This window comes from Phragmites australis, chromosome 21 (genome assembly GCF_958298935.1).
Source record: "Phragmites australis chromosome 21, lpPhrAust1.1, whole genome shotgun sequence".
Classification (NCBI taxonomy): Eukaryota; Viridiplantae; Streptophyta; class Magnoliopsida; order Poales; family Poaceae; genus Phragmites; species Phragmites australis.
In genome coordinates, this window is record NC_084941.1 from 5371095 (window position 1) to 5395357 (window position 24263).

The window sequence follows — 24263 nt, forward strand, 5'->3', positions numbered from 1 at the left end:
AAACTTCTATTAAAAATTAGTCTCTTTAGCCTTTTTTTTAACGAGGTAAGTGTAATTTAATTACAAAACACATAAAACTAGAAGAAGAGATAAAAATTATGTTAGTAAAAGAGAAAATTATTTATGTTTCGAACTTATACCAAATTATATACCTGTATATGTTTGATTCATATGTATTTTGGTTAACTGTCAAAATCATACATCAGGCGTAGACAATCCAACTAAAATCAGAATATGCTTGTCTTATTTACGTGTTGTGCCTTATCTGCTGCATGCTTGATGCGATAACCTTGAGTTATATGGTGCTTCTTAATATATTATCTTAACAAAAATTTTGAATTTTTTTAATTATTTTTAATTATGAAGTTTACACTACGTGAAAAATAACTATAAATGATGGGTGATAACCGCCATGGTATGACGGATCCTGTACCCGTCACTCCAAACGCATCATTGATTACTAATCATAAGTGACGGTAAAGACCCGTCGCCAATTAGGTCATTAGTCACATGTCAAAGCTAATAAAGTTCATAAGTGACGGGTCATAACTGTGACCTGAAGTAGCTTCGGTAAAACGAACATAATTTTTGTATACAGACTCTGAATTCGACGTTTTTTGACTCTACGAACATCTACAGAAAAAGTTACATCCATTTCTCTCCCACTTTGTTGGGTTCGGTGAATTTTTTGAGGCAAAAAATGGCCTAAAAGATTGAGTTCTCGTCCCTAAAGGTTTTCGCATCGTTTTCAAACGCGCGTTCGTGTCCATAGCCACCACCCTTTGCATCAAACTTTAGCAGAAATATACAATGATTCATATTCTAGTGCTGCTAAAGTGAGAAAAAATAAAAGAAAAATAAAATAAAAATAAAAAATATTTCACTTTGAATTTAAGATATTTCACTTCAAGCAAGATATGAAAAGCAAATCTAATGGAGAATTAATAATTTTAACTCGAGATTTATGTCATATAGGACTATAGAGTATATAAGTGACGGGTCACTACTATCCTACTACCGAAACTGAGCCAAATATTTGTGAATATTGTTATTAGTGACGAGTCAAAACTTGACTAGTCTCTAATGATTGGCTTAGGATGATACGTTAATGATGAGTCGTCATTAGTGACAGATCAATTTTTCACCCTTCACAAATTACTCGCATAGGATAATCCATCACTAATGAGTTGTTATTAGTGACGGATCACAACTACGATCAGTCACTTTTATCATAAGTGCTGTGTCATATTACGACTCGTCACTTATGTAGTGTCCCCTTATCTATTTTTCACGTAGTGTTAGCTATTGATTAATTATATTTTACTCGAACTCTTTATTTAGGTATTTGATTTTTAAGACTAAATTTGATATGGATCATTCTTTTCTATATTCTAGCTTTAATTTGAATTATTATTTATTTTATTTTATTTGGACTCTTTATTTAGATATTTTGCTTCCTAAACCATATGAAAATCGAACCGCTAATTTTTCATATTTTTTAATTTCGAATTTAATTATTTATTAATCATATTTAATATTAAATCTTTGGTTTAATCTAGATCGTTATATGTTATTAACAATGAGTGGTCTAGATTTTTTTTTTTTTTTTGACTAATGTGGTAATACCGTGATCTTAGAGTGAACATGATGTCTACTTTTTACCCTCAAATAATATTATAATAGATGTTAGCTATGAAGGATATGTAGTTTCCTTTTTTTTTCTCACTTCTACCTACGCTGAACATGATATTTCATTAATTGAGAACAAAACTAAATCATATTCAGATTGTTACAACTACGGAAACATCATCAATCACCAAAACGTCCTTTCTTGCTTGACTTGTATACACTCCTGAAATGGAATATATCATTTGAAGCGGTTAAGGAGCCGAAACAGAGCCCTAATCTATATCAATTCTATTATAAAAAGCAAGAGTTTGATATACAAACAATCTCGGTTATCCATCCGCCCATCTGGATCAAACAGCCTACATTGCTCCAATGATGTTGCACGTCATCACAATTAATTTAGAAACCCCCAATCGATTGCCGATTAATTTGTCCCCATAAAAAACATATTCAATTAATCCCATCAATTAGGAAAGTCTGGATGACCTAATTATTGCAGTTAATCTAGGAAATACCATCTACCTGACGATCTAATCCCACTGCCCCCCCCCCCCCCCCAAACAACTCCTGTGCACCCGTAGAGCATATCAAGAGACTCTTTAAAATTCACTCTCTATATTCTTATATATGGAACATTCCTAATAATATTTTTTCTCTAAATCTCCTTACTCTCCAACAGACTCTCAATACCACATTCTCTATATTTCCTCTTATGTATCACCGACAGATGGACCTCATCCATCATCTCTACCTTTCCTCTTTCTCCCTCCCCCTTTTCCTCTTCTTCGTCGGCTCCATCATTCTCACCGTCCCCGTGTACGATCGCGTCATCGTGCCCTTGGCGCGTTGCCTCAGTGGCAACCTGCACGAGCTCACACAAATGCAGTGCATCCCGCAGTTCTTCCTTGCGGGCGCCGGCGAGGCGTTCGCCTACATCGGCCAGCTCAACTTCTTCTTCCGCGAGTGCCCCAAGGGCATGAAGACCATGAGCACGGGTGAAAGTGCATCTAGGCCCCTTGTGGGTTTTGGCTAATTGATGACAAACGATTAAGGGACTACTGAGTTTATCAAGTGTATGAATAGGTTTTAGTCCCGTTGAAAAAGGTTAAAAGAAGTCAATGTCCCTAAAAAAGAAAGGAGAAACGACATGAAGAAACTCGTAGAGTTCAACTCAGTTTTATTTTGAATTTGAGTTTTAGGAATGTCGTACTATAAAGAGGGATGCTTTTTGTAGTTTTGGTAGTGTCTCAGTGCTCAAAGTATTTTGTGAAAACCAATTTTAAGAGACATCATCACTCACGAACACCGGAAAAATGTTCCGGAGCCTCCGAGTGAGACTCCGAGAAGAGCTCTCGGTTTCACTTTAATTTTAAGCCTGGAGTCTTCGAGTTAGTCCGGATACTCCGGATGCTGTTAAGTCCCGGAGTCTCCGAGTGAGACTCCGAGAAAGGCTCTCGGTTAGCCAAGGTTTTTTAGCCGGAGTCTTCGAGTTGGTCCGGAGTCTCCGAGTCCTGATGCTTCTGGATCTTCCGGGCATCCTCCGAACTAATGTTCTAGCTGATTTTTTCTCAAGTGTTACCCGGAGACTCCGAGTCAGTGTAACGGCTAGTTCTGACAGGTTAGGTGCGTGGTTTTCTGTGCTACTCGGAGACTTCGGGTGAACCCGGATACTCCGAGTCTGTCTGAATAGCACAGTAATGGCTAGTTTTTGGGGAAAGAGTATAAATACCTATTCACCCCCTCTCATTTATTGCTACTGAACCACCAGTGCATACATACTCTAGAGCATTCAATAGCCCTCCCAAACCCCTCTAGTGCCCAATCTTTGCTAAGATTTGTGAGTTTGGTTTGGGGAGTGAGATTTGGAGCAAGAGAGCAATAAAAAAATCTTTGAGCATTTTGAGTTCTTGCCAAGCTGCGATTTGCAATCTTTTTCTTTTGAAGCTTTGTGTTTTTAGACGGCAAGAGGTCACCCGTAGAGCACCCAATCATTGTGGAGTGCCACAGGGAGTTTGTATCACCCACGAATTGAGTAAGAACCCTATCTCGATCTTTGTGGTCGCTTGGGTGAGGATAGGGTTGAAAAAGACCCGGCTCTTTGTGAGCATCTCAATGGAGACGTAGGTACTTCTTTGTGAGGTGGCCGAACTTCCGAATCAAATCTTGTCTCCATTTAATTTCTTGCAAGTTGTTCATTCAAATTGCTATTTGAGGATTTGCCTCAATATTGTTGCTTGCGAGTATTTGAGTGTAGGATTATTGTTGAGAAGAATATATCCATCTTATAGATACAGTGGTAACTCGTAGACCTCAGTAGATTCACTTAAACTTACTTTGATTTCAAGTTCCTGTATAGTCTGGATAATCCGGGTGAACTCGGATACTCCGGAACCAGGAGTATCCGGATTGAGCCAGAGTCTCCGGACACTGTCTATTCCGTTGCTGAGTTTTGAGCCTAACCTCCTACAAGGTTTAACCGTTTGGAGGAATTAGAGATGTCGGCATTCGGAGAGAAAAGCCCGAGAAGTCCTAAAGGTGAAACCTCGGGTGGTGGTTCAAGAAGACAAATGGATTCGGGAGATGCTTCAACAGCCGGTGGCTCCAAAGATAGAAATGGAGTTGAAATTAATTTTGATTATAGCAAATTAAATTCCCTTTCTAACAACTTAATCTCCGTGCCTTCAAGGCGTGTATCATTTTTTGATGGTACTCACTACGCCGCTTGGAGGCACAAGATGAAGATGCATTTAATACCGCTCCATCCGAGAATTTGGAAAATTATGTGTGTAGGTCTTGATTTTTTGGCCGAGGACATGGAGCTTACACCCGAACAAGAACAAGCCATACATAGAAATGCCCAAGCAACAAGTGTCCTACTTAGTGCCTTAAGCCCTGAAGAGTTCAACAAGGTGGATGTGTTTGAGGAGGCTAAATCAATTTAGGATACACTTCAAGTGTCTCATGAAGGTACAACTAATGTGAGAGAATCCAAGATTGAATTACTTGAAGGCAAATTGGGAAGGTTTGTCATGGATGATGATGAGACTCCACAAGCCATGTATGATCAGATGATGGTGTTTGTGAACAAGATTAGATGACTTGGTAGTGAAGAACTTGATGACCACATGGTTGTGAGAAGGTTAGTTAGAGCCTTCGCTCCAAGAAATCCAACTTTGGTCACCCTCATCCGGGAAAGGAGAGATTACAAAAGGCTCACCCCAAGTGATGTTCTTGGGAGAATACTTGCTCATGAGCTCATGGAAGAAGAAGCAAATTAGGTGAAGAACTTGTCTAAGCAAAGCTCCACTTCCAAGAACAAAGAAATAGCTTTCAAGGCAAGCAAGAGCAAACAAGTTGAAGAGTCTTGTTCAAGTGAAGATGAAAGCTCTGATGATAAAGAAATAGCTTTCTTTGTGAGGAAATTCAAGAAATTCATGAGGAAGGGAGGATATAGCAAATATAAAAGAGGTATGCCCAAAAGAAGAACTTCCAAGAGGGCATGCTATGAGTGTGACGAAGTTGGCCACTTCATAACGGATTGTCCTAACTAAAAGAAGGGCAAAGACAAAGAAGAAAAGAAGGGCCATTCAAGAAGGACAAGATCAAGGCATACAAGTAGAAATATTCTGGTCACGCTCATATTGGCGAGGAGTGGGACTCAAACTCCGACTTCGACTCCGATGATAAAGGAGTCGCCACCATCGCCATTCGAGCCCCTACACCAATAAATCACTATTTGGCAAAATGAGCAACGACGACACCCCCACATGATTCATGGCAAAAGGGCGAAAGGTAAAATCACATCCTAAGCCTCTAGTTAGTGATAGTGATAGTTGTAATGAAAGCATGTTTAAAGGTCTTAGTAAAAATACCATGTCTAAATTGAAAGAACTTACGGAAACAATAGAGGGTCAAGAGGAGATCCTCGAGAAGCAAGAAGATTTGCTCATCCTTAAAAAGGAGAGAAACCTTAAACTCGAGGAACTTCTTGCTAAAGAAAGGGAGAAGGTTGAGAAATTGACCAAAGAGCTAAATTTGGCCAATAGCTCAATTACTAGTTTTGAGAATAATAATTCTATGCTTCAAGAAAAGTTGTCAAGTTTAGATGTGAGTCATAAAACTCTTGAATTATAAATTAATATCCTAAAAAATAGCTCATCCCACTCTAACAATGCAACCTTACTCTCTAGTGTTTCCACACGCAATGGTTGTTCTTGGTGCTATAACATAGATATAAATGCTTGTGCTACTAACATTGAATCCTTGCAAGCTTTACAAAAAAGAGAATGAGAGGATAAATGCCTTGGTCAAGTATGGATGCATTAAAACCTATAAATCAAAGGATTCACTATACAAGACCATTGAGCCCAAAGACAACAAGCTTAAGAGAGGTCTCGGATTTGACACGCATACAAGCAAAACAAATGAGGATGTTGTGATCAAGGGCAAGGAGTGCCTAAAATTCATCAAAGGAAGCAAGCAAGCCGATCACACCTCTCAAGTGAAGCAACAAAAGACTCGTGCGTCTCAATCATCCTTTTATGCTTCTTACATGCTCAAGAGGAACCACCGTGGTAAAATAGTTGCTCTATATGTTGGTGCCCGCACAAAGGATAGAATTGTGAAAAAGAGTGTGTGGGTACCAAAAATTCTTGTGACTAATATGAAAGGACTCAAACAAATTTGGGTACCTAAAGTAAATGCTTAAAATTTGTTTTGTAGGTATACTCCTTCGGTGGATCAAGTTAGGTGATCGATAATGGATGCACTAATTATATGACCGGAGAGAAGAGTATGTTATCATCTTTTGAAGAAAATGGAGGATCACATGAAAACATCATTTTTGGTGATGATGGAAAAGGAGAGGTAATAGGTCTAGGTAAAATTGCTATCTCAAATGATCATTCTATCTCTAATATTTTGTTAGTTAAATCTCTTAGTTACAATTTATTATCCGTGTCACAATTATGTGAGATGAGTTATAATTGTCTTTTCACTAATGAGGGTGTGACCGTCTCTAGAAGGGAGAATATCTTAATAGCTTTCACCGGTAAGTTGAAGGGTAAACTTTATCCTGTTGATTTTTCAACGGATGAAGTGAGGCCTAAAACTTGCTTGATTGCTAAGTCTAGTATGGGTTGGCTATGGCATCACCGATTAGCCCATGTTGGCATGAGAAATTTATCTAAACTCATAAAGGGGGAGTACATCCTAGGACTAACAAATGTTTCTTTTGAGAAAGATAGGATTTGTAGTGCTTATCAAGCGGGATAATAAATTGGAGCTCCTCACCCCGTCAAAAATGTGATGACGACAACAAGACCTTTGAAACTCTTTCACATGGGTCTATTTGGACCAATCGTCTACATAAGCATTGGCGGTAACAAATATGGCTTAGTAATTGTTGATGATTATTTTTGTTTCACTTGGGTATTCTTTTTGCATGACAAAAGTGAAACACAAGCTATATTCAAGAAATTTGTGAGGAGAGCTCAAAATGAATCTGATGTGAAGATCAGGAGAGTGAGAAGTGACAATGGAAGCGAATTCAAGAACACTCAAATTGAAGAATTTCTCAATGAAGAAGGAATAAAGCATGAGTTCTCGGCACCCTATTCCCCTCAACAAAATAGGGTTATCGATAGGAAGAATATGACTCTCATAGAGTCGGCAATAACCATGCTTGATGAATACAAGATATTAGATTAATTTTGGGCGGAGGCCATCAACACCGCTTGCCATGCAAGCAACCGATTGTATCTCCACAAGATCTTGAAGAAGACCGCCTACGAACTCTTAACCGGTAACAAACAAAACGTATCATACTTTAGAGTTTTTGGTAGAAAATATTTTATTCTTAATAAGAAGACAAAAAGTTCTAAATTTGCTCCTAAAGTAGATGAGGGTTTTATGCTTGGTTATGGATCAAATGCCTACGCCTATCGTGTTTTCAACACAACCGCGGGACATGACATTTGATGAATCTAACGGCTCCCAAGTGGAGCAATTCCAAGTGAAGCAATTAAGAAGATGAAGATTGGAGAAATCAAACCTCAAGAATGAAAAGAGCAACATTTGACCAATAATGACCCAAGTCAACCATCTTCATCAATTTAAGTAGAGCCATCGACATCAACTCCTATGCAAGATCAAAATAAAGAACAAGGTCAAGATCAAATTCATGATGATTACAACAAGTTTCTTGATGATGAAGGATAATACATTCAACCCCAATCTCAAGTGCGACACCCAAGAATTCATCAAAGTATCCAAAGAGATCATCATGTGAACAACATACTTGGTGATATATAAAAGGGGGTAACGACTCGTTCTAGAATTGCAAATTTTTGCGAATGTTACTCTTTTGTTTTCTCTTTGGAACCATTAAAGGTAGAAGATGTACTTGATGATCCGGATTGGGTAATAGCTATGCAAGAAGAGTTGAACAATTTCAAGAGGAATGAAGTTTGGACATGGGTGGAAAGACCAAACCAAAATGTAATTGACACCAAATGGGTCTTCCGCAATAAACAAGATGAGAACGAGATCGTAACAAGAAACAAAGTAAGGTTGGTTGCTCAAGGCTTCACGCAAATAGAAGGTTTGGATTTTGGTGAGATTTATGCTCCCGTAGCTAGGTTTGAATCAATTCGTATATTACTTGCCTATGCTACTCACCATGATTTCAAGCTATATCAAATAGACGTGAAGAGCGCTTTCCTAAATGGATCAATTTCTGAATTGGTGTACGTAGAGCAACCTCCCAGATTTGAAGATCCCAAATGTTCTCATTATGTGTATAAACTCCATAAGACACTCTATGGGCTTAAGCAAGCACCTAGAGCATGGTATGAATGCCTTAGGGATTTTCTCATTAAGAAATGCTTTGAAATAGGCAAAGTTGATTCTACCATTTTCACTAAAAATATCGATAATGATTTATTTATTTACCAAATATATGCCGATGATATTATATTTGGTTCTACTAACAAGATGTTTTGTGAAGAATTTAGTAGGATTATGACCAAGAGGTTCGAGATGTCAATGATGGGTGAATTAAAGTTCTTCATATGATTTCAAATCAAACTACTCAAGGAAGAAACTTTTATTTGTCAAACAAAGTATATCAAGGATATGCTTAAGAAGTTTGATATGGAGAATGCAAAGCCCATCAAGACTCCAATGCAATCAAATGGGCATCTCGACCTAAATGAAGAAGGCAAGGCCCTGGATCAAAAGGTATATCATTCCATGATTGGTTCTTTACTTTCCCTTGTGCATCTAGGCCCGATATTACGCTTAGTGTGTGCGTGTGTACAAGATTTCAAGCCGTTCCAAAGGAGTGCCATTTAATGGCCGTTAAGAGAATTCTTAGATATTTAGTTTATACTTTAAACCTTGTCTTATGGTACCCTAAAGGTTCATCCTTCGAACTTATCGGCTATTCGGACTTCGATTATGCCGGTTGTAAAGTGGATAGGAAGAGTACATCCGGGACTTGTCAATTCTTAGGTAGGTCCTTGGTGTCTTGGTCATCCAAGAAAAAAATTCCATAGCCCTATCCACCGTCGAAGCCGAATATGTTGCTGTGGGCGCTTGTTGTGCTCAACTACTTTGGATGAGGCAAACCTTGAGAGATTACGGCTACAACATGACCAAAGTCTCACTTTTGTGTGACAATGAGAGTGCCATCAAAATAGCCAATAACCCCGTACAACACTCAATAACTAAACACATAGATATACGTCACCACTTCTTGAGAGACCACTCAACCAATGGGGATATCGATATTCGCCATATGAGAACCGAAAAACAACTAGCCGATATCCTCACAAAGCCATTAGATGAGCGAAGGTTTTGTGAGTTGAGATGTGAGCTCAATATCCTAGATTCTCGCAACGTGGCTTGATATATTGCATACAATTGATTGTTGTAGATTTGTAATTTTTATAGATAGTGTTTTCAAAACTCTTGTGTGCAATATTTGAAAAATTTGGATTTTTTGATCTTTGGATCATAATTTGCTACTTGTGATCATAGTTATGTAATGATGTTTGTTAGCTGATCACAAGTGGTAAATATATATGTATCAATTGTCCCATAATCTTCTCCCCGTCGAATCTCAGCTCCTAGCTCAATTTGCAAAATCTACAGATCCCGGAATGTCCGGACTATGCCGGAGTATCCGGAATCTGACACTGTTTCGTAAGCTTCTGGTTCTGTTGAGTTGACAGAACTCGGTGTCTCCGGGTCCACCCGGAGTATCCGGATTCTGTTACTCAACCTGTAGGGTTTGGGTCACCCTCCGGGACAACCTTTCGGTTTGGACTCTAGATTCCACCTGGAGTCTCCGGGTTAGGCCGGAGTCTCCGGGTTACCCAGCTTATACAGGAAACCCCGTCAGTTTTCCTCTTTCTTCCATCCTTTCACTTCTTTTTCCTTCCCCTCACCGCAAGAAGAGAGCTCCGGTGATTTCAAGACTTGCCCAAGGATTTTTGGCGAAGTTCTTGGATTCTTCATCGTCCCTAGCTCGGAATCTCCGACCTTCCCTCCAGATTGAATCTCCGTGCTTCATCTAGCCCTAAAAGGTACTTTTCACCCGGTCTCCAAATAGCTTGGTCTATAATCAAATTCCTTCGGTGAAGATGTCCCTTATGGTCCCTAGAATCAATCCCTAGAAGGGTTTTTGAAATGTGGAAGAAGAATAACGCAATCCCCAATTTCTTGCCCCGGAGTCGGGCTACCCGGAATATTCGGGTTGGCCCGAATACTCCAGGTTTATCAGAATTTTTAGCATTCCTTCAATTCCAAATTCTTGCTCAACCAACCCTTGTGTCTTCTCTTATATATCTTTCATGTATATCTCAGGTCTTTTGAGATGGATAGAAACAAGGGATATGGGTATGAGAGGAGGAAGAAACATAAAAGTGATTCTGAAGCTCAAGGTCAAAGCGATGCTCTTACTCAGCATGTTGAATCAAGAGTAATTCGGATCGAGGAGCCGGCACAATCAGAAAATGTGCCTCGCGGATTGACTAAGTTACAAGCCATGAGAGGAAGAGGCACTTTCAGGCCAAGGGGAACAACTCCTGTAACAGCAGGCCGTGGTAAAGGAAAAGACGTGGATACCGGTTCTAGTATCCATGAGGATGATGAGATAGAGGAAGAGAACATTGTGTTAGCACCCCTGAAGCTACACAGGCCCTACAGAGCTCACCAAGCACATGAAATTTCAAGAAGAATGATTGATTATATGAAGAAAGCTTCTAAGTGCAAGAAGGATAGAGGTGAAGATCCTTATGAATATGAGAAGAGCGTGACAGACCCACGCTTTTGGAACGAGTTTCACGCCGACTTCTATGAAAGCGTGATCCTCACCAAGAAGAATACTATCACTCCAATACAATGGATTGATTGGGAGTATATGGAGCATAAGAATGATCAAACATTCAAGGCTGTCATTGCTACATGTGAAGAAAAGAAAATTAAGAATCTTATGAGTCTGAAATGTGATTGGAGTGTAGAAGTGATTGCCCAATTCTATGCTACACTTTCCTATGATCATGAAGAGAATCGGTCCATGTTCTGAATGATTGAAGGAGAGAAATATAGAATCTCATATCAAACCTTTGTTCACATCTTTGGTTTCGACGTACGTGACTTGCACAACTCCAAGATACACAATGAGAATCAGTTATCACCTGATGATATAGATTTTATGTATTTGAATTAAGGAAGGGTGATACATGGCACAACAACAGGGACGAAGCCCTACTACAAGTATTTGAACAGTCTATTTTGTCTCACATTAAATCCAAAAGGAGGTGATGTGACAAATGTCCAAGGAATCTCAAGAAACCTTCTAGCTCAGATGTCTAATACGGGTGAACCTTTCAGTGTGATAGACTTTGTTTGGGAGGAAATCCATGCTACCTCATATACTCCCAATAAAAGTTGTGCATATGCGCCCTATATCATGCATATGATTGAAAGGGTAACAAAAAAAAAAAATTCTTCAAGGAGGTGAAGCACGAACCTTATCGGATGAGAATTGTGAGCTCTCGGTCATCTCCTCCACCCTCTCCTCCACCTGCAGCTCCCAGTGCACAACAAATGGCTCATCAGTGTGTTCCATCCTCTCGGGGCTCTCAGTCTTTTATCAAGAGTGCACTCAAGGCAATATTTCGAGTCTGCACTCACAATGCCACTCAGATTCGAGAGACCAAAATTAGGATGAGGAAAATTGAAGCAAGGCAGAAGGAAGTTCACACTCACCTTGGTATTCAGCCACCTTGCTCTCCAATTATTCATGAAGAAGAAGCGAGTGAGCCAGAGTTCAAGAACTCTTGGGCTTGGTATGATGAAGCCCAAACAGCTGCTGAAGGTCCCTCCCATGCTCAAGATGATGAGGAGACCGATGAGGACGAGGAGATATAAGAAGCCGAAGCAAGCTCTTCGAAAAATGGCAATGAAGACGGATCTGATGATAGTGGCGATGACGATTATGAGGAAGACAGCGGCTAATTCCTTATTCTGCTTCTCTTTCTTTTTGGTGCTTGATGCCAAAGGGGGAGAGAAATCCGATGTGTCTTGTCTTTCTTCTTTCTTAATCCCTTCATCGTTTCCGTGGGTTAATTGAGACATATGTAATAATTGTAATGAACTATGTGGTGTGCTTTTAGTAGAACTTTTAAATTCATAAGACTATATTTGTGCTAGTGTGATGCAATGAATTGGTTGATGTAATGTTTGTTTCTCTCTTTCTTAGATTTTGTGAAATATCATGTCATATGCATCACGTATATAAAATGTTCACTCACTTTGCACCTCACGAATTCTAAGATATAGGGGGAGCTCTCGCAAAATTTTCTTTAAATATGTGTATTTATTCTAAAATTCTAATTTCAAGACAGTGCACACATTTAGGGGGAGCTCACCAAATATCTTAAAATTTAAAAGCTTTAAATTCTATTATCTTTTATAAGCTTTAATCGGGTTATCATCAATCATCAAAAAGGGGAAGATTGAAAGTGCATCTAGGCCCCTTGTGAGTTTTGGCTAATTGATGACAAACGATTAAGGGACTAATAGGTTTATCAAGTGTATGAACATGTTTTAGTCCCGTTGAAAAAAGTTAAAAGAAGTCAATGTCTCTCAAAAAGAAAGGAGAAGCGACATGAAAAAACTCATAGAGTTCAACTCAGTTTTATTTTGAATTTGAGTTTAGGAATGTCGTACTATAAAGAGGGATTCTTTTTGTAGTTTTGGTAGTGTCTCAGTGCTCAAAGTATTTTGTGAAAACCAATTTTGAGAGACACCATCACTCACGAACACCGAGAAAATAGGGTAGAGTTGTCTCGTTCCGGAGTCTTCGGGTTGGTCCGGAAACTCCGAACTTTGTTAGGTGTTCCGAAGTCTCCGAATGAGACTCCGTGAAGAGCTCTCGGTTTGGCTTTAATTCTGAGCCCAAAGTTCCCGGGATAACCCGGATACTCCGGACTGTGCAAATGTTCCGGAGCCTCCGAGTGAGACTCTGAGAAGAGCTCTCGATTTCGCTTTAATTTTAAGTCCGGAGTCTCCGAGTTAGTTCGGATACTCCGGATGTTGTTAAGTCCCCGGAGTCTCCGAGTGAGACTCCGAGAAAGGCTCTCGGTTAGCCAAGGTTTTTTAGCCGGAGTCTCCGAGTCCTGATGCTTCTGGATCTTCCGGGCATCCTCCGAACTAGTGTTCTACCCGGTTTTTCTCAAGTGTTACCCGGATACTCCGGGTCAGTGTAACAGCTAGTTCTGACAGGTTAGGTGTGTGATTTTCTGTGCTACCCAGAGACTCCGAGTGAACCCAGATACTCCGAGTCTGTCTGAATAACATAGTAACAGCTAGTTTTTGGGGAAGAGTATAAATACCTCTTCACCCCTCTCATTTATTGCTTCTGAACCACCAGTGCATACACACTCTCTAGAGCATTCAATAGCCCTCCCAAACCCCTCTAGTGCCCAATCTGTGCTAAGATTTGTGAGTTTGGTTTGGGGAGTGAGATTTGGAGCAAGAGAGCAACAAGAAAATCTTTGAGCATTTTGAGTTCTTGCCAAGCTGCGATTTGCAATCTTTTTCTCTTGAAGCTTTGTGCTTTTAGATGGCAAGAGGTCACCCGTAGAGCACTCAATCGTTGTGGAGTGCCACGGGGAGTTTGTATCACCCACGAATTGAGTAAGAACCCTAGCTCGATCTTTGTGGTCGCTTGGGTGAGGATAGGGTTGAAAAAGACCCGGCTCTTCGTGAGCTCCTCAACGGAGACGTAAGCACTTCTTTGTGAGGTGGCCGAACTTTGGAATCAAATCTTGTCTCCATTTAATTTCTTGCAAGTTATTCATTTAAATTGCTATTTGAGGATTTGCCTCAATATTGTTGCTTGCGAGTATTTGAGTTCAGGATTATTGTTGAGAAGAACATATCCATCTTATAGATACAGTGGTAACTCGTAGACCTCAGTAGATTCACTTAAACTTACTTTGATTTTGAGTTCCTGTATAGTCTGAATAGTCCGGGTGAACTCGGATACTCCGAAATCCGGAGTATTTGGATTGAGCCGGAGTCTGCGGACACTATCTAATTCGCTGCTGAGTTTTAAATTTCAGAAACGACTATTCACCCCTCCTCTAGTTGACATCAAGGACTTTCAACGGGGTTGTTCCTTAGCACGCTCTCGCTCGACTTCTTCATCAGCTCGTCGCCGTCGTGCACAAGGTCACCGGCGACCACCAGCCCTGGATTGTCGACGACCTCAACCAAGGCCGCCTCTACAACTTCTACTGGATGCTCACCGGGCTCTGCCTTGCTAACACGCTTGTCTATCTCGTCTCCGGCGACGGGGAACTCGGTCTAGGCAGCAGAGGGCTTGGTTTGGGCGGCAGGGAGCTCAAGCGTGTTGGAGGGGACATGATTTGGGTGATAGGGACCTCAAATCCCGCAGCTGGGAGCTCGGTTTGGGTGATGGGGACCTCAAATCCGGCAACGAGGAGGTTGATTTGGGTGATGGGGACCTCAAATCCAGCAGCTAGGAGTATGAGCTAGGTGGCGAAGCTCGGTTACGGAAGCAAGGAGCTCAATTTGGGCACCGATGAGCTCGATCATGTGCCAGAGGAAGTCAATTTGGACACCGATGAGCTCGATCCCGCACTGGAGGAAGTCGATTTGGGAGCCGATGAACTCGATCCAGCCGGCGCGCGAAGCAGTCGACATGGTCCTTCGTGTGCTTTGCGTGCTCCTCCGGCAGGCGATGCGTGTGGGGCCTGGGCGGATAGCGAGCGAGATGGGTTCGCTAGAAGAAGCGAGTGGAGGGAGCTACTTGGGGGCTCGATAAAGATACATAGCTACATAGAGAATCCGTTGGAACTGATTTTTTAATCGAATTCTTTACTTTTGGTTATAGGGAGCTGGGTAGCAACTCTTACTAGTAATACTAAGTATGCAGTCAAGGACACCAAGGAGGTCCGTTCAAAAAAAAGGACACCAAGAAGGCAGGGAGACGGCAGGAAAAGACCAAGCAATTGCACGTTTGAATCCGGGGCGCCAACTGCCAGGAAATCAAAGACTAGCCGACGGGCCAACCAACTCCCGATATGCTCGCAGATCTAACCTGTACCTCCCATTTCACTTGCGGATAACTGCTCTCTCCGTTTCTAATACTTGCCACTTTTATCAAAAGTTAGGGAGTAACTTTTTAGTAGAGAATGAGTGTATAACTCGGAGGTTAAGTGTGACTTGCTGATCTCATCTGTCTGGTTTCGATCCTTACGACCTGAGTGTCTTATTAGAGATTTATTTTCTAATAAAGTATATACATAAGCGTTTAGTAGTACTTATACGTTCTTATATATTAGAGATTTTATACTTCGTGTGAAGTGTGTAGATAGTGTGCATCCATCTATACCTTTAAAAAACTAGCTTTCTAGCCTCTGTAGTTTGTAGAGTTCGTGCAATACTTGATCCTGGACAAGAAATCTGCAGAGATTCAGTAGAGATTGTTGTGCCACGTTTGGTCACGGCACGAGCTTTAGGATTACTAGTACTTTGTAACTTTTTTAAATAATATTATTTTATTAAAAAGCAGAAAAAATTTCAAAAAATAATTAGAAATTTCAGATCTAAAATATATAACTATTTTTTTATATCTAAACGAATTTAAATGGAAAAATGTTCAATTGTAAGTTATAGATATCTTCTATAGGTATTATTTTTATATAAAAATCATTTTTATCTAAGATAATATGAAAAAATTATGAATTTTTTATTGAATATCGTCTGCGGGACACAGAACCTGTCGACAAGTGGAGTGTCGACAGGCCCTAGGCCTCACTGCCACGTAACATGTCAGCACGTGAAGTGCCAACAGGTCACTAGTCCGCACTCCGTTGCCGATAGGTATCTATTTATATAAATATCGGATTTTAAGTATTATTTTTGCAGTTTTTCAATAAAATAATATTATTTTAAAAAATCTACTTTGTTCATCAATTCCACACCTTGTTCCTCTTTGAAATCGATTCTGACATGCAAAGTTCGTTCAATTTCAGGCCGTGAACCGCGAACCAGGCACCACCAATATACGAACGAGTGACACGGATTAGGTGGCAAATTAATCGCAAGTTAAGTGAAGCAGACCGTTTGATCGATATGCAGTGCATGACGCCATCTCGGTGACGATCTTGGGTGACTTCACAATGCATCTGGTGGCCTTTCTTTTCTGACATTGAGCAGGAGACTCAGGCGTGTTGAACTCTGTACAACAACTTGCGCAATTGTCCCACTAGACATGTAATAAGGATCTCCAAATCTCACTAGTTTCATTAGCCATAAAATGAATCCCTGATTGATGCATATTTAATCTTTGCGACGTGTCAAAATTCGAAACCATGACCCAGATATGACTAACAAGTTCTCTGACCTAGTTTGCTGCCTATTGCTCTCGCCAGAATATATAATCCTTGTGAAGCTGTCTGAGTGCAAATTGGAGCTCAATTAGGTGCTAGCCTGTCACAGCTTGACAGGTCGCATGTCCCCTCATAAGATCAAGTGCTTAATTAAAATCCATGTCTAAATTGAATATATAGAAAATGTAGATTAGATGTTGCTTCATTGTCTTTCTAGAGAGAGAAATATGCCAAACTCTTCTGAGCTAGTATCTCTTGTCAGATACTCGTTTCAATTTCTTGGTTGGGCTTTCCAATTATGGCTACTCTTAATTACTAGTCATTTGATGAAGAACATCAGTGTGATTTTGACTAACCGTGGTTCGAATTGTGCCGCAACTGCAGGCCAAAGTCTATAGGAAACTAGCAGAAATCATTGAGCACATGTTGGTGCAGATTCGCGTTGGATTTTAAGTTGCGCCCGGTCCCAAAAAAAGAAAAGAAAAGAAAACACTAGTGCCCTGTAAGGGAAACAAATCTATGCCTTATCTTTGACTGCATTTAGTTAATTAATCAATTACTCCTAGTTCATGTAAAAGAAGTCGTAACTTAATGAAAGTAAAATGTCAGTGCGTGAGCCGAAGATATTTCACAAAAGTTATTCTTTGGTTGTATAAATTAAAGTTAACTACACGTAGATCACAGATCAGGATAGCTAAGTCAATGCTTCAATACAAACGGCGTAAGCTGTTACGAAAGCCTGTTCATCCAGAGATAAACAGCTCATTAGATAAATTTTTTTGTTTCTGACGTAGAGTGAGCTAGTGACCGCATTTTATAAATTTACCTCGATCTTTGACTAATCGAAAAGGGCAAAATGTAAGGTATTTACGTTTGTTTTTGCATCTAATGAGCTAGGGTGATTTTATTAGTTATTTTTGTGATAAGATCAGTGATCACGCCCAAGTCCCAACCCTTAACCTAAAAAACTGAAATAAAAATGTAAACTCACTAGTGGACGCCCAAAAGGATGAGAAAACACTGTAAAATGACAGAAAATGGATTTGATTTCATGCATGATTGCCTAAGGACCACTAGACTGAATTTCTGCCATCACCAACAGACACCTTGAAAATGGAAGCAGGGAGACCAATAAGAACAGCACGAGTGAGCACTTAGGGCATAATAACATGGACTAAACCAATAATTAACTTGAATGGATTACCACCAAAAAAGCACTAGCAGCTAGTAAGCGACTATTGGCACCAAAAGGTAAAGAATCAATATATCTTTTATCACCAATACAGGTAGCATCACAGGAGTTATACTATGCTTTATGGCAGTATGGGATCAATATAGTCAACTTTTAAAATCATGGCCAAGTCAAGCAAGACAATGGTTTTCTACAGAAGGAGATAAGGCTAGGTGACAAGCAGCAACCTATAACTAATGGTTGCCCTTCCACTTCACTTTTACCTTTTTACCACTCACAACACTCAAATAATCCAATCCAGAGATTTAGGCCCTTTTTGTTAGATGAAAATGAGAGGAGTAAAAGTATTTTAACCTGAAAACAAAATTGATCTTTTTGCTAGATTGGGTGATCCACCCACATCAGGCTTTGTCACTAACTGCATGCAAACAACCACTTGGATAAAATTGATGGCACATCTCATGGTTCAGAGTCCAGAGTAACTGGAGTGGAGTGCTTACTCCACTAGTGCAATTTGTAACAATAACTTGCTTGATTGCTTACTTGGCTGCAAAGCAACAGATAATTGAGTGCCACTTAAATTACCCCTTAATTGTTTTCGACAGATTTCGCTTGAGGTAACGAAGAACAGGGACTTTTCATTATATTAAGCCTAAAAACAGTAAATTACGTAGCAGCCTATATGCAATTCACATTTTTTTTTTCAGAATAGGAAGTTCATCATCTGAAAACTCACTTAATAGTCAAAAAAGAATAAACAATGTATCTGTTAGCTATCTGATCGCGGCTGATTAATTAACATCCAATGAAAAGCTCTAATTTCTTGTAAGAATGGAGCTGAAGTCCTAACCAAATGCATGACACGGCTTGTTTTATTTTTTTGCGAGTACAAGTGGTACGGCTTGAATTTGACACGATCATTAAATGTCATACACTACTAATTAGGGCGGTTTCTGTAACTAGTAATTGGTTCATCAGGTTGCATCATGCATGGTCTGACTAGTGTTTCACGTTGTGTTTACATGCAAGTGTCACTTAATCATATATACTACAAGCAATATCCATCAACACACGTATGATGTGAGTTAGACCATATGTAGATGCACCTTTAATTTAATTTAGACGAGTAATTTTGTAGTCTGCACTAGTACCATGCATGTAGTAAATCATTTATCGTATATAAGTGATTTGTGAAATGGATCGACAGAGAATAGGATAGTGTCCACGACGAGTCAATTTCAATTTTCCATTTACTTGTTGTCAAGATTCTGAAATTTTTCGTGAGAACAGATCAAGATGGTTTGTATATGCGGACGGACATGAAGTTCAATGGCAAAATCACTCAGTGGAGCTGAGCCCGCCGGAGCTCGAACCCCAGGCGCTACACATTCTCCGTCAAATAGCCTATGTGAAGGCTTCGGGAAGGGGCCTGATTCTAAAAAAATAATAAAAAAGATGGTTTGTATAAAAGGGTCCTGAGAAAGCTAAGCAACCTTCTCCATGAGAGGAGCACAGAAGAGAGAGAAGCATCAGGAATACGGTGGTGCACTGGTTATTCTCTTCGACAATACTACAGCAAAAGAACCTGAAAATACCTCCACAATGTGGTATGGTAGCATCTCAAGGGAACATTCAATGTTCATTCCACGAGGAATCCTAATCAGCTTTGCATTTTTATCTGTTCTTTCCTTTTTATGCAGACAACTATGTGCACATCGCTGTATAAACAAAGGCAAGATTCCTTGGCATGCATTAGAGCCGATTGCGAACTCCACTTTGACCAGCAACAGCTAGCTAGATATTCACGGTTTCTTTTCTTTTCCTTTTTTTTTTGAGAACTCAGTTTAATTTATTTTGACATTTCAAGCGTATGTTTTTGAACCTAGAAGCTGAGGAAAATATGTTCAGAAAAAGAAGAGGACTTGCACATAAGGACGAAATACTCATCACAACTTTCAATTTTACCGCAAGAGTGGCAAAAAAGTTTAGGAAAACCTCGACGGAATCACTCTATTTAAATGGCTCCTACGTACCGAACATGCCTGAAATACTCTTTGAATCAAACAACTAAGTTTGCAAAAGGGCAAAAGGGACGAGCTAGCGAGTTTTTTGTCGCCTTCCAAGACAATTGGTTGATTTTTTTGACGCCTCTCAACAACGAAGACAATTGGTTGTTGCCAGTGTGGTATGCACAATGTCATAGCACAGAATCTCACTACTAGTGCAGCACTGTTGCGCACAAGTCGGTGCAAAGGAGGATTTCGTACAGGCTATCTTTGTCACTTCGTGTGCCCCCTACGAGAGCCTATGATTGCGATGTGCACCTTGCAATCCAATCCAACTCTTGAACACTTCTCCCTGCACACCTCCACCCGACAGGCGACAGGCACATCTATGATCGATCTCCAAAAGAGAAGACATGCTGACATGCACATGGTTTAGTAGTGAGCCCTGTTCTGAGTTGTGTTGGTTAATTAGTTCTTAGAGAGTAACTATACATATTTTAATACTGTAAATATATTGTAGGTCATATTTTTTTAAGTATTGGTTACAATAGTTATTTCAATTGTATGTGTCATTAATAACCTCTACGACATACATACATAATGGTTATTGGTGAGTTACCGTATATTTTTACATACGTACAATTGTATGTGCCATTGAGAGGCGGATCAGGGGCTCCAGACTCCTACTGCATCACAGCTAATAAACCCCCTAATATTTTTTTTACCATGAACGAGGGAGAGGAAGAAGAATAGGGAGAGAGATAGATGAGTCCCCAACCTGTTTTCTCTGCATCAGCCACTGGTACCATTAGATACATCATTTTTTATGGCTAACTTACATGTAGTAGAACCCAAACATTGAGATCAAGGTACTAGCATGCAAACATATAATTTTAGTTACACATAATACATTAAAGGAGGACATCTATATAGTACATGATGAGTGCTCTGATGCACACAAACATGGCCAGATCCAACCTAGGTAGGTATATATATACTATATATTAATTCTTCCATCTTATCATCGATCGACTGATCCAAAAGCAGCCTCGCTCCTTTGTGATCTCTTGATCGATGCTGGTGCTGCGGCTGCTGCCTCTGGCGCGTAGATAGCTTCCGTACATGGCCTTGCGTGGACGTGTGCATCGATCGATCGGTTGGTATGCACGCATACATGCAGTGGCGCGAAACATGTAATACGTCTGTGAGACGCCGGCCGGCCGGCGCGGCACCACGCTGGCTAGACGCGGATGAGCGTGGTGGCGGCGGGGCGGCCGCGCTGCAGCTCCATGGCCTGGCGCAGCTCGGACTCCTGCCGCTGCAGGCGGAGGTGCGCGTGGTGCCGCCGGATGAGGCTCTCCGCGCGGCGCAGCAGCTCGTCCTGCGCCATCACGAGAACGTCCCTCGTGCGCCACCCCAGCTGCCTGGCCGCCGACGGTGCCGCCTGTGGCGGTGGCGGCGGGGCCGCCGCCGAGACGGACTTCCGCATCTCCCGCCGCGCCACGGCCGTCTCGGCCGCGCGCTGCAGCCGCGGCAGCACGTCGCTGACCCACGTGTCGCTCTTCCGCACGGCCACCGGCCGCGCCGCGCGTCGCTGCACGATGGACTGCCACAGCGAGTCTAAGGAGACGTCGTCATCGTCGCCATCGACGGGCTTGGTCCCGACTGTGGCGACGGGTCCATGCGTCTCCACGCCTCGTTTCTCGCCGTCGGGTCTGGAGGCCTCCGCCGCGACGGTCCTTGGCTTCTCCTCCTCGCCGGCCGACTTCTTGCGCAGGCGGGGGGCGCGGTCCGTTCGCCTGGACGTTCTTGCCTCTCTGCCTTGCCTCTTCGCACCTGCATGACGACCCACATCGGAGAAGCCCTCGTACTCCGACGACGGGTAGAGGTCATCCACGGAGTTGAGTACATCGTCGGCCAGGCCGGCCGAGGAAGAGGCGGCGGCTGTTCTGCTGCGGCGGGAGGAAGAGAGAAGCCAGAGGACGATCAAGTTGGCGGCGACCCACAGGAAGGGAGGAAACGAGAGGAAGCCGGCGGAGAGAGACTTCGAGATGTAGGAGCCGGCGGAAACCGCCGTGGCGGCAAGGACGGTCACCACGGCGGCAACCGCCGTCGCCTTACGGAGGGAGTTCATGGAGGGAGTGGTTGTGCGGGTCGGTGGGGTGCCGTGCCAAGGGGACGCAACGGATGAGTAGTTTATATAATGCCGGCCGGGGGCTAGAGTGCGCGATGTAGGCTTTTAATTGTAGTCTCCTTGGGGGCATATGGAACTCATTGAAAACTACAATGCGATAGCCAAGTGCGAAACATGTAATTGTTTGCTAATTTACTTCCTAATTATTTATTTATTTTTATTAATAAAACGAGTCTTATATCCGTAGCCGATAACGAGATGAGAAGGCTGAAGGACGATGATAGATGATAAAAGTGGATAAACTATTTGTTGGGGGAACGCTTCAGTTTGCAGATATTTAGATGACGCACTATGGTATTATTATAACTATCATAGTGTCTCAGTCACCATGTGGGTATTATTATAGCTATTATAGTGTCTCAATCACCATGTGTTATGTAAAGAGGTAAAATAATCATCTATACATATGATTGTAACATAACATCTTAGATACAAACTGATAATTTCTCTTACCCCTTCTCTCTATAAATAAGCCCTCAAAAGATAGGAGAGAGAGCCCCCTAGAGGTTTCCCCTATTACTAGAACTTTAACAGATATTCAGATGATGATTCTCTCGGCTATCTCCTTTCGGCTCATAGGTTCATCTCCAAGCTTGAGCCTTCACTTATGAGCGGGGCTCTTACCGTATCTATTCGAGGCACGTACTCATGAGCCAACAGCGTGCCGTTTGTGGGGATTTTCGACACAAGAAGCCATGAGAGGAGAGAAGTTGAGAGCATCCTAAACTAGCAGGATCAGAAAATCTGACACCCTTGCAATACTCGAGCTCAGAGTTGAATACTGCGTAGCTCAGCACGCCGGACCACGCGTTGAGGTGGTATCAGATTGCCCCCCTCGTCCGCATCATCGACTCAGTCTCCAGCTTTCACCGCTAGGGGCTCTGGACGGATCCGCCTCTATCACCCGCGTCGTCGACTCCATCTCCGGCTCACGTCACCAGGCTCTAGATGGTCCTGCCTCTGTCAAAGCCTCGACGTCCACCGTTGAGGGGGTAACAGACTAGCCCTCTTGGTTGCGTCGTCGACTCCGTCTCTGGCTTTCGCCACTAGGGGCTCCGAACGGCTCTACCTCCGTTACCCACATTGTCAACTCTGCCTCCATCACGCCCTTCAGCCTCACCTTTGACTTCGTCTCTGGCTTCACCGTGACACTCCGGTTGGCCTAGCCTCCATCGAGTATTGTCACAGGGCTCCGAACCAGGTCACCTCCATTGAACCTCACCGCCGCCGATTGCGGCCATTGCTGAGAGATTCTACTAGGACGAGAAGCTATTCAAGACATCCTAACTCTGAGGTAGGACTGGAGCTAGTTCTCTTATTCATTCGCTTGCCTCTCGGAACCTTGAAGCCAGCGGATGAGGGGGTACTGTTGGGGGAACGTCCCAGTTTGAAGATATTTAGACGATGCACTCTGGTATTATTATAGCTATCATAGTGTCTCAACGACCATGTGGTATGTAAAGGGGTAAAATACCCCTCTATACATAAGATTGTAATATAATATTTTAGGGGTAGACTGGTAATTTTCTTGCTCATTCTCTCTACAAATAAGCACCCAAACGGCAGAAGAGAGGGCCCCTAGAGGTTTTTCCCATTACTTAAAGTTCAATAGATACTTAGACGATGCTTCTCTTGGCTCTCTCCTTTCGGCTCACAAGTTCGTCTCTAAGATTGAGCCTCCTCTTGTGAACGGGGCTCTCACCGTATCTGTTCGGGGCACGTACTCGTGCGCCAACATTATTCAAAGTTTAGAGGTTTTTATTATATTAGAGGAGAATAGTGGAACAGGTGACGTGTGAACCAACTCGTGTTTTATACAATAGAGATTGTGCTAATAGCTACTGCATAACACATGAATTTGACGATTTTTGCATGGAACTGGTTAAATTCTCGTAGGAATCGGAAACAAAAAAACTCTCGCATCTATCAAATGAGACTCCAATCCTTTAACTATAGTTGATATGGTGAGGGATCAGGGGACTTCGAGTCTCGAGTCGTCTGTCGACGGCCAGTCAAGCACCAATCCATCACACCAGTGTCATCAATCCACACAAGAATCTCATGTAGTGTTTACTTGTGAATTGGTCACATACAGCTACTGACTTCTTGAGATAGAACATTGTGTAATCTAGAGCACCGAACCGATCTTCGCTAGTATTACTTCATGATTACCAATAAGGTGTCATTATTATAAGGGAAGAAAAGATAACTTATCTTATAAAGGGCTCAATCTTGGAAAAATAAAAGGCACACAACCCTTTTGTGGGTGGGATCTAAAGCACTGAGCAGGTCTTCGCAAGCATTGCTTCATG

The 24263-nt window shown here is 41.7% G+C and overlaps 1 protein-coding gene and 1 pseudogene across 1 annotated transcript; one reads left to right on the top strand and one right to left on the bottom strand.

The window, feature by feature from the left end:
- The first annotated feature begins 2356 nt into the window (after window positions 1–2356).
- LOC133904070 (protein NRT1/ PTR FAMILY 6.3-like) lies at window positions 2357–15070 on the top strand (annotated as a pseudogene).
- A 5469-nt stretch (window positions 15071–20539) lies between these two features.
- Window positions 20540–21953, bottom strand: LOC133903574 (uncharacterized). The gene has a single exon (XM_062344994.1). The coding sequence runs from the start codon at window positions 21889–21891 to the stop codon at window positions 20998–21000; it is 894 nt and encodes a 297-aa protein (XP_062200978.1). The 5' UTR covers window positions 21892–21953; the 3' UTR covers window positions 20540–20997.
- Between the last annotated feature and the right edge of the window lie 2310 nt (window positions 21954–24263).

Bases quoted from the DNA above. Each gene is read 5' to 3' on its own strand.
- LOC133903574 (XM_062344994.1), bottom strand. From the start codon at position 21,891: ATGAACTCCCTCCGTAAGGCGACGGCGGTTGCCGCCGTGGTGACCGTC.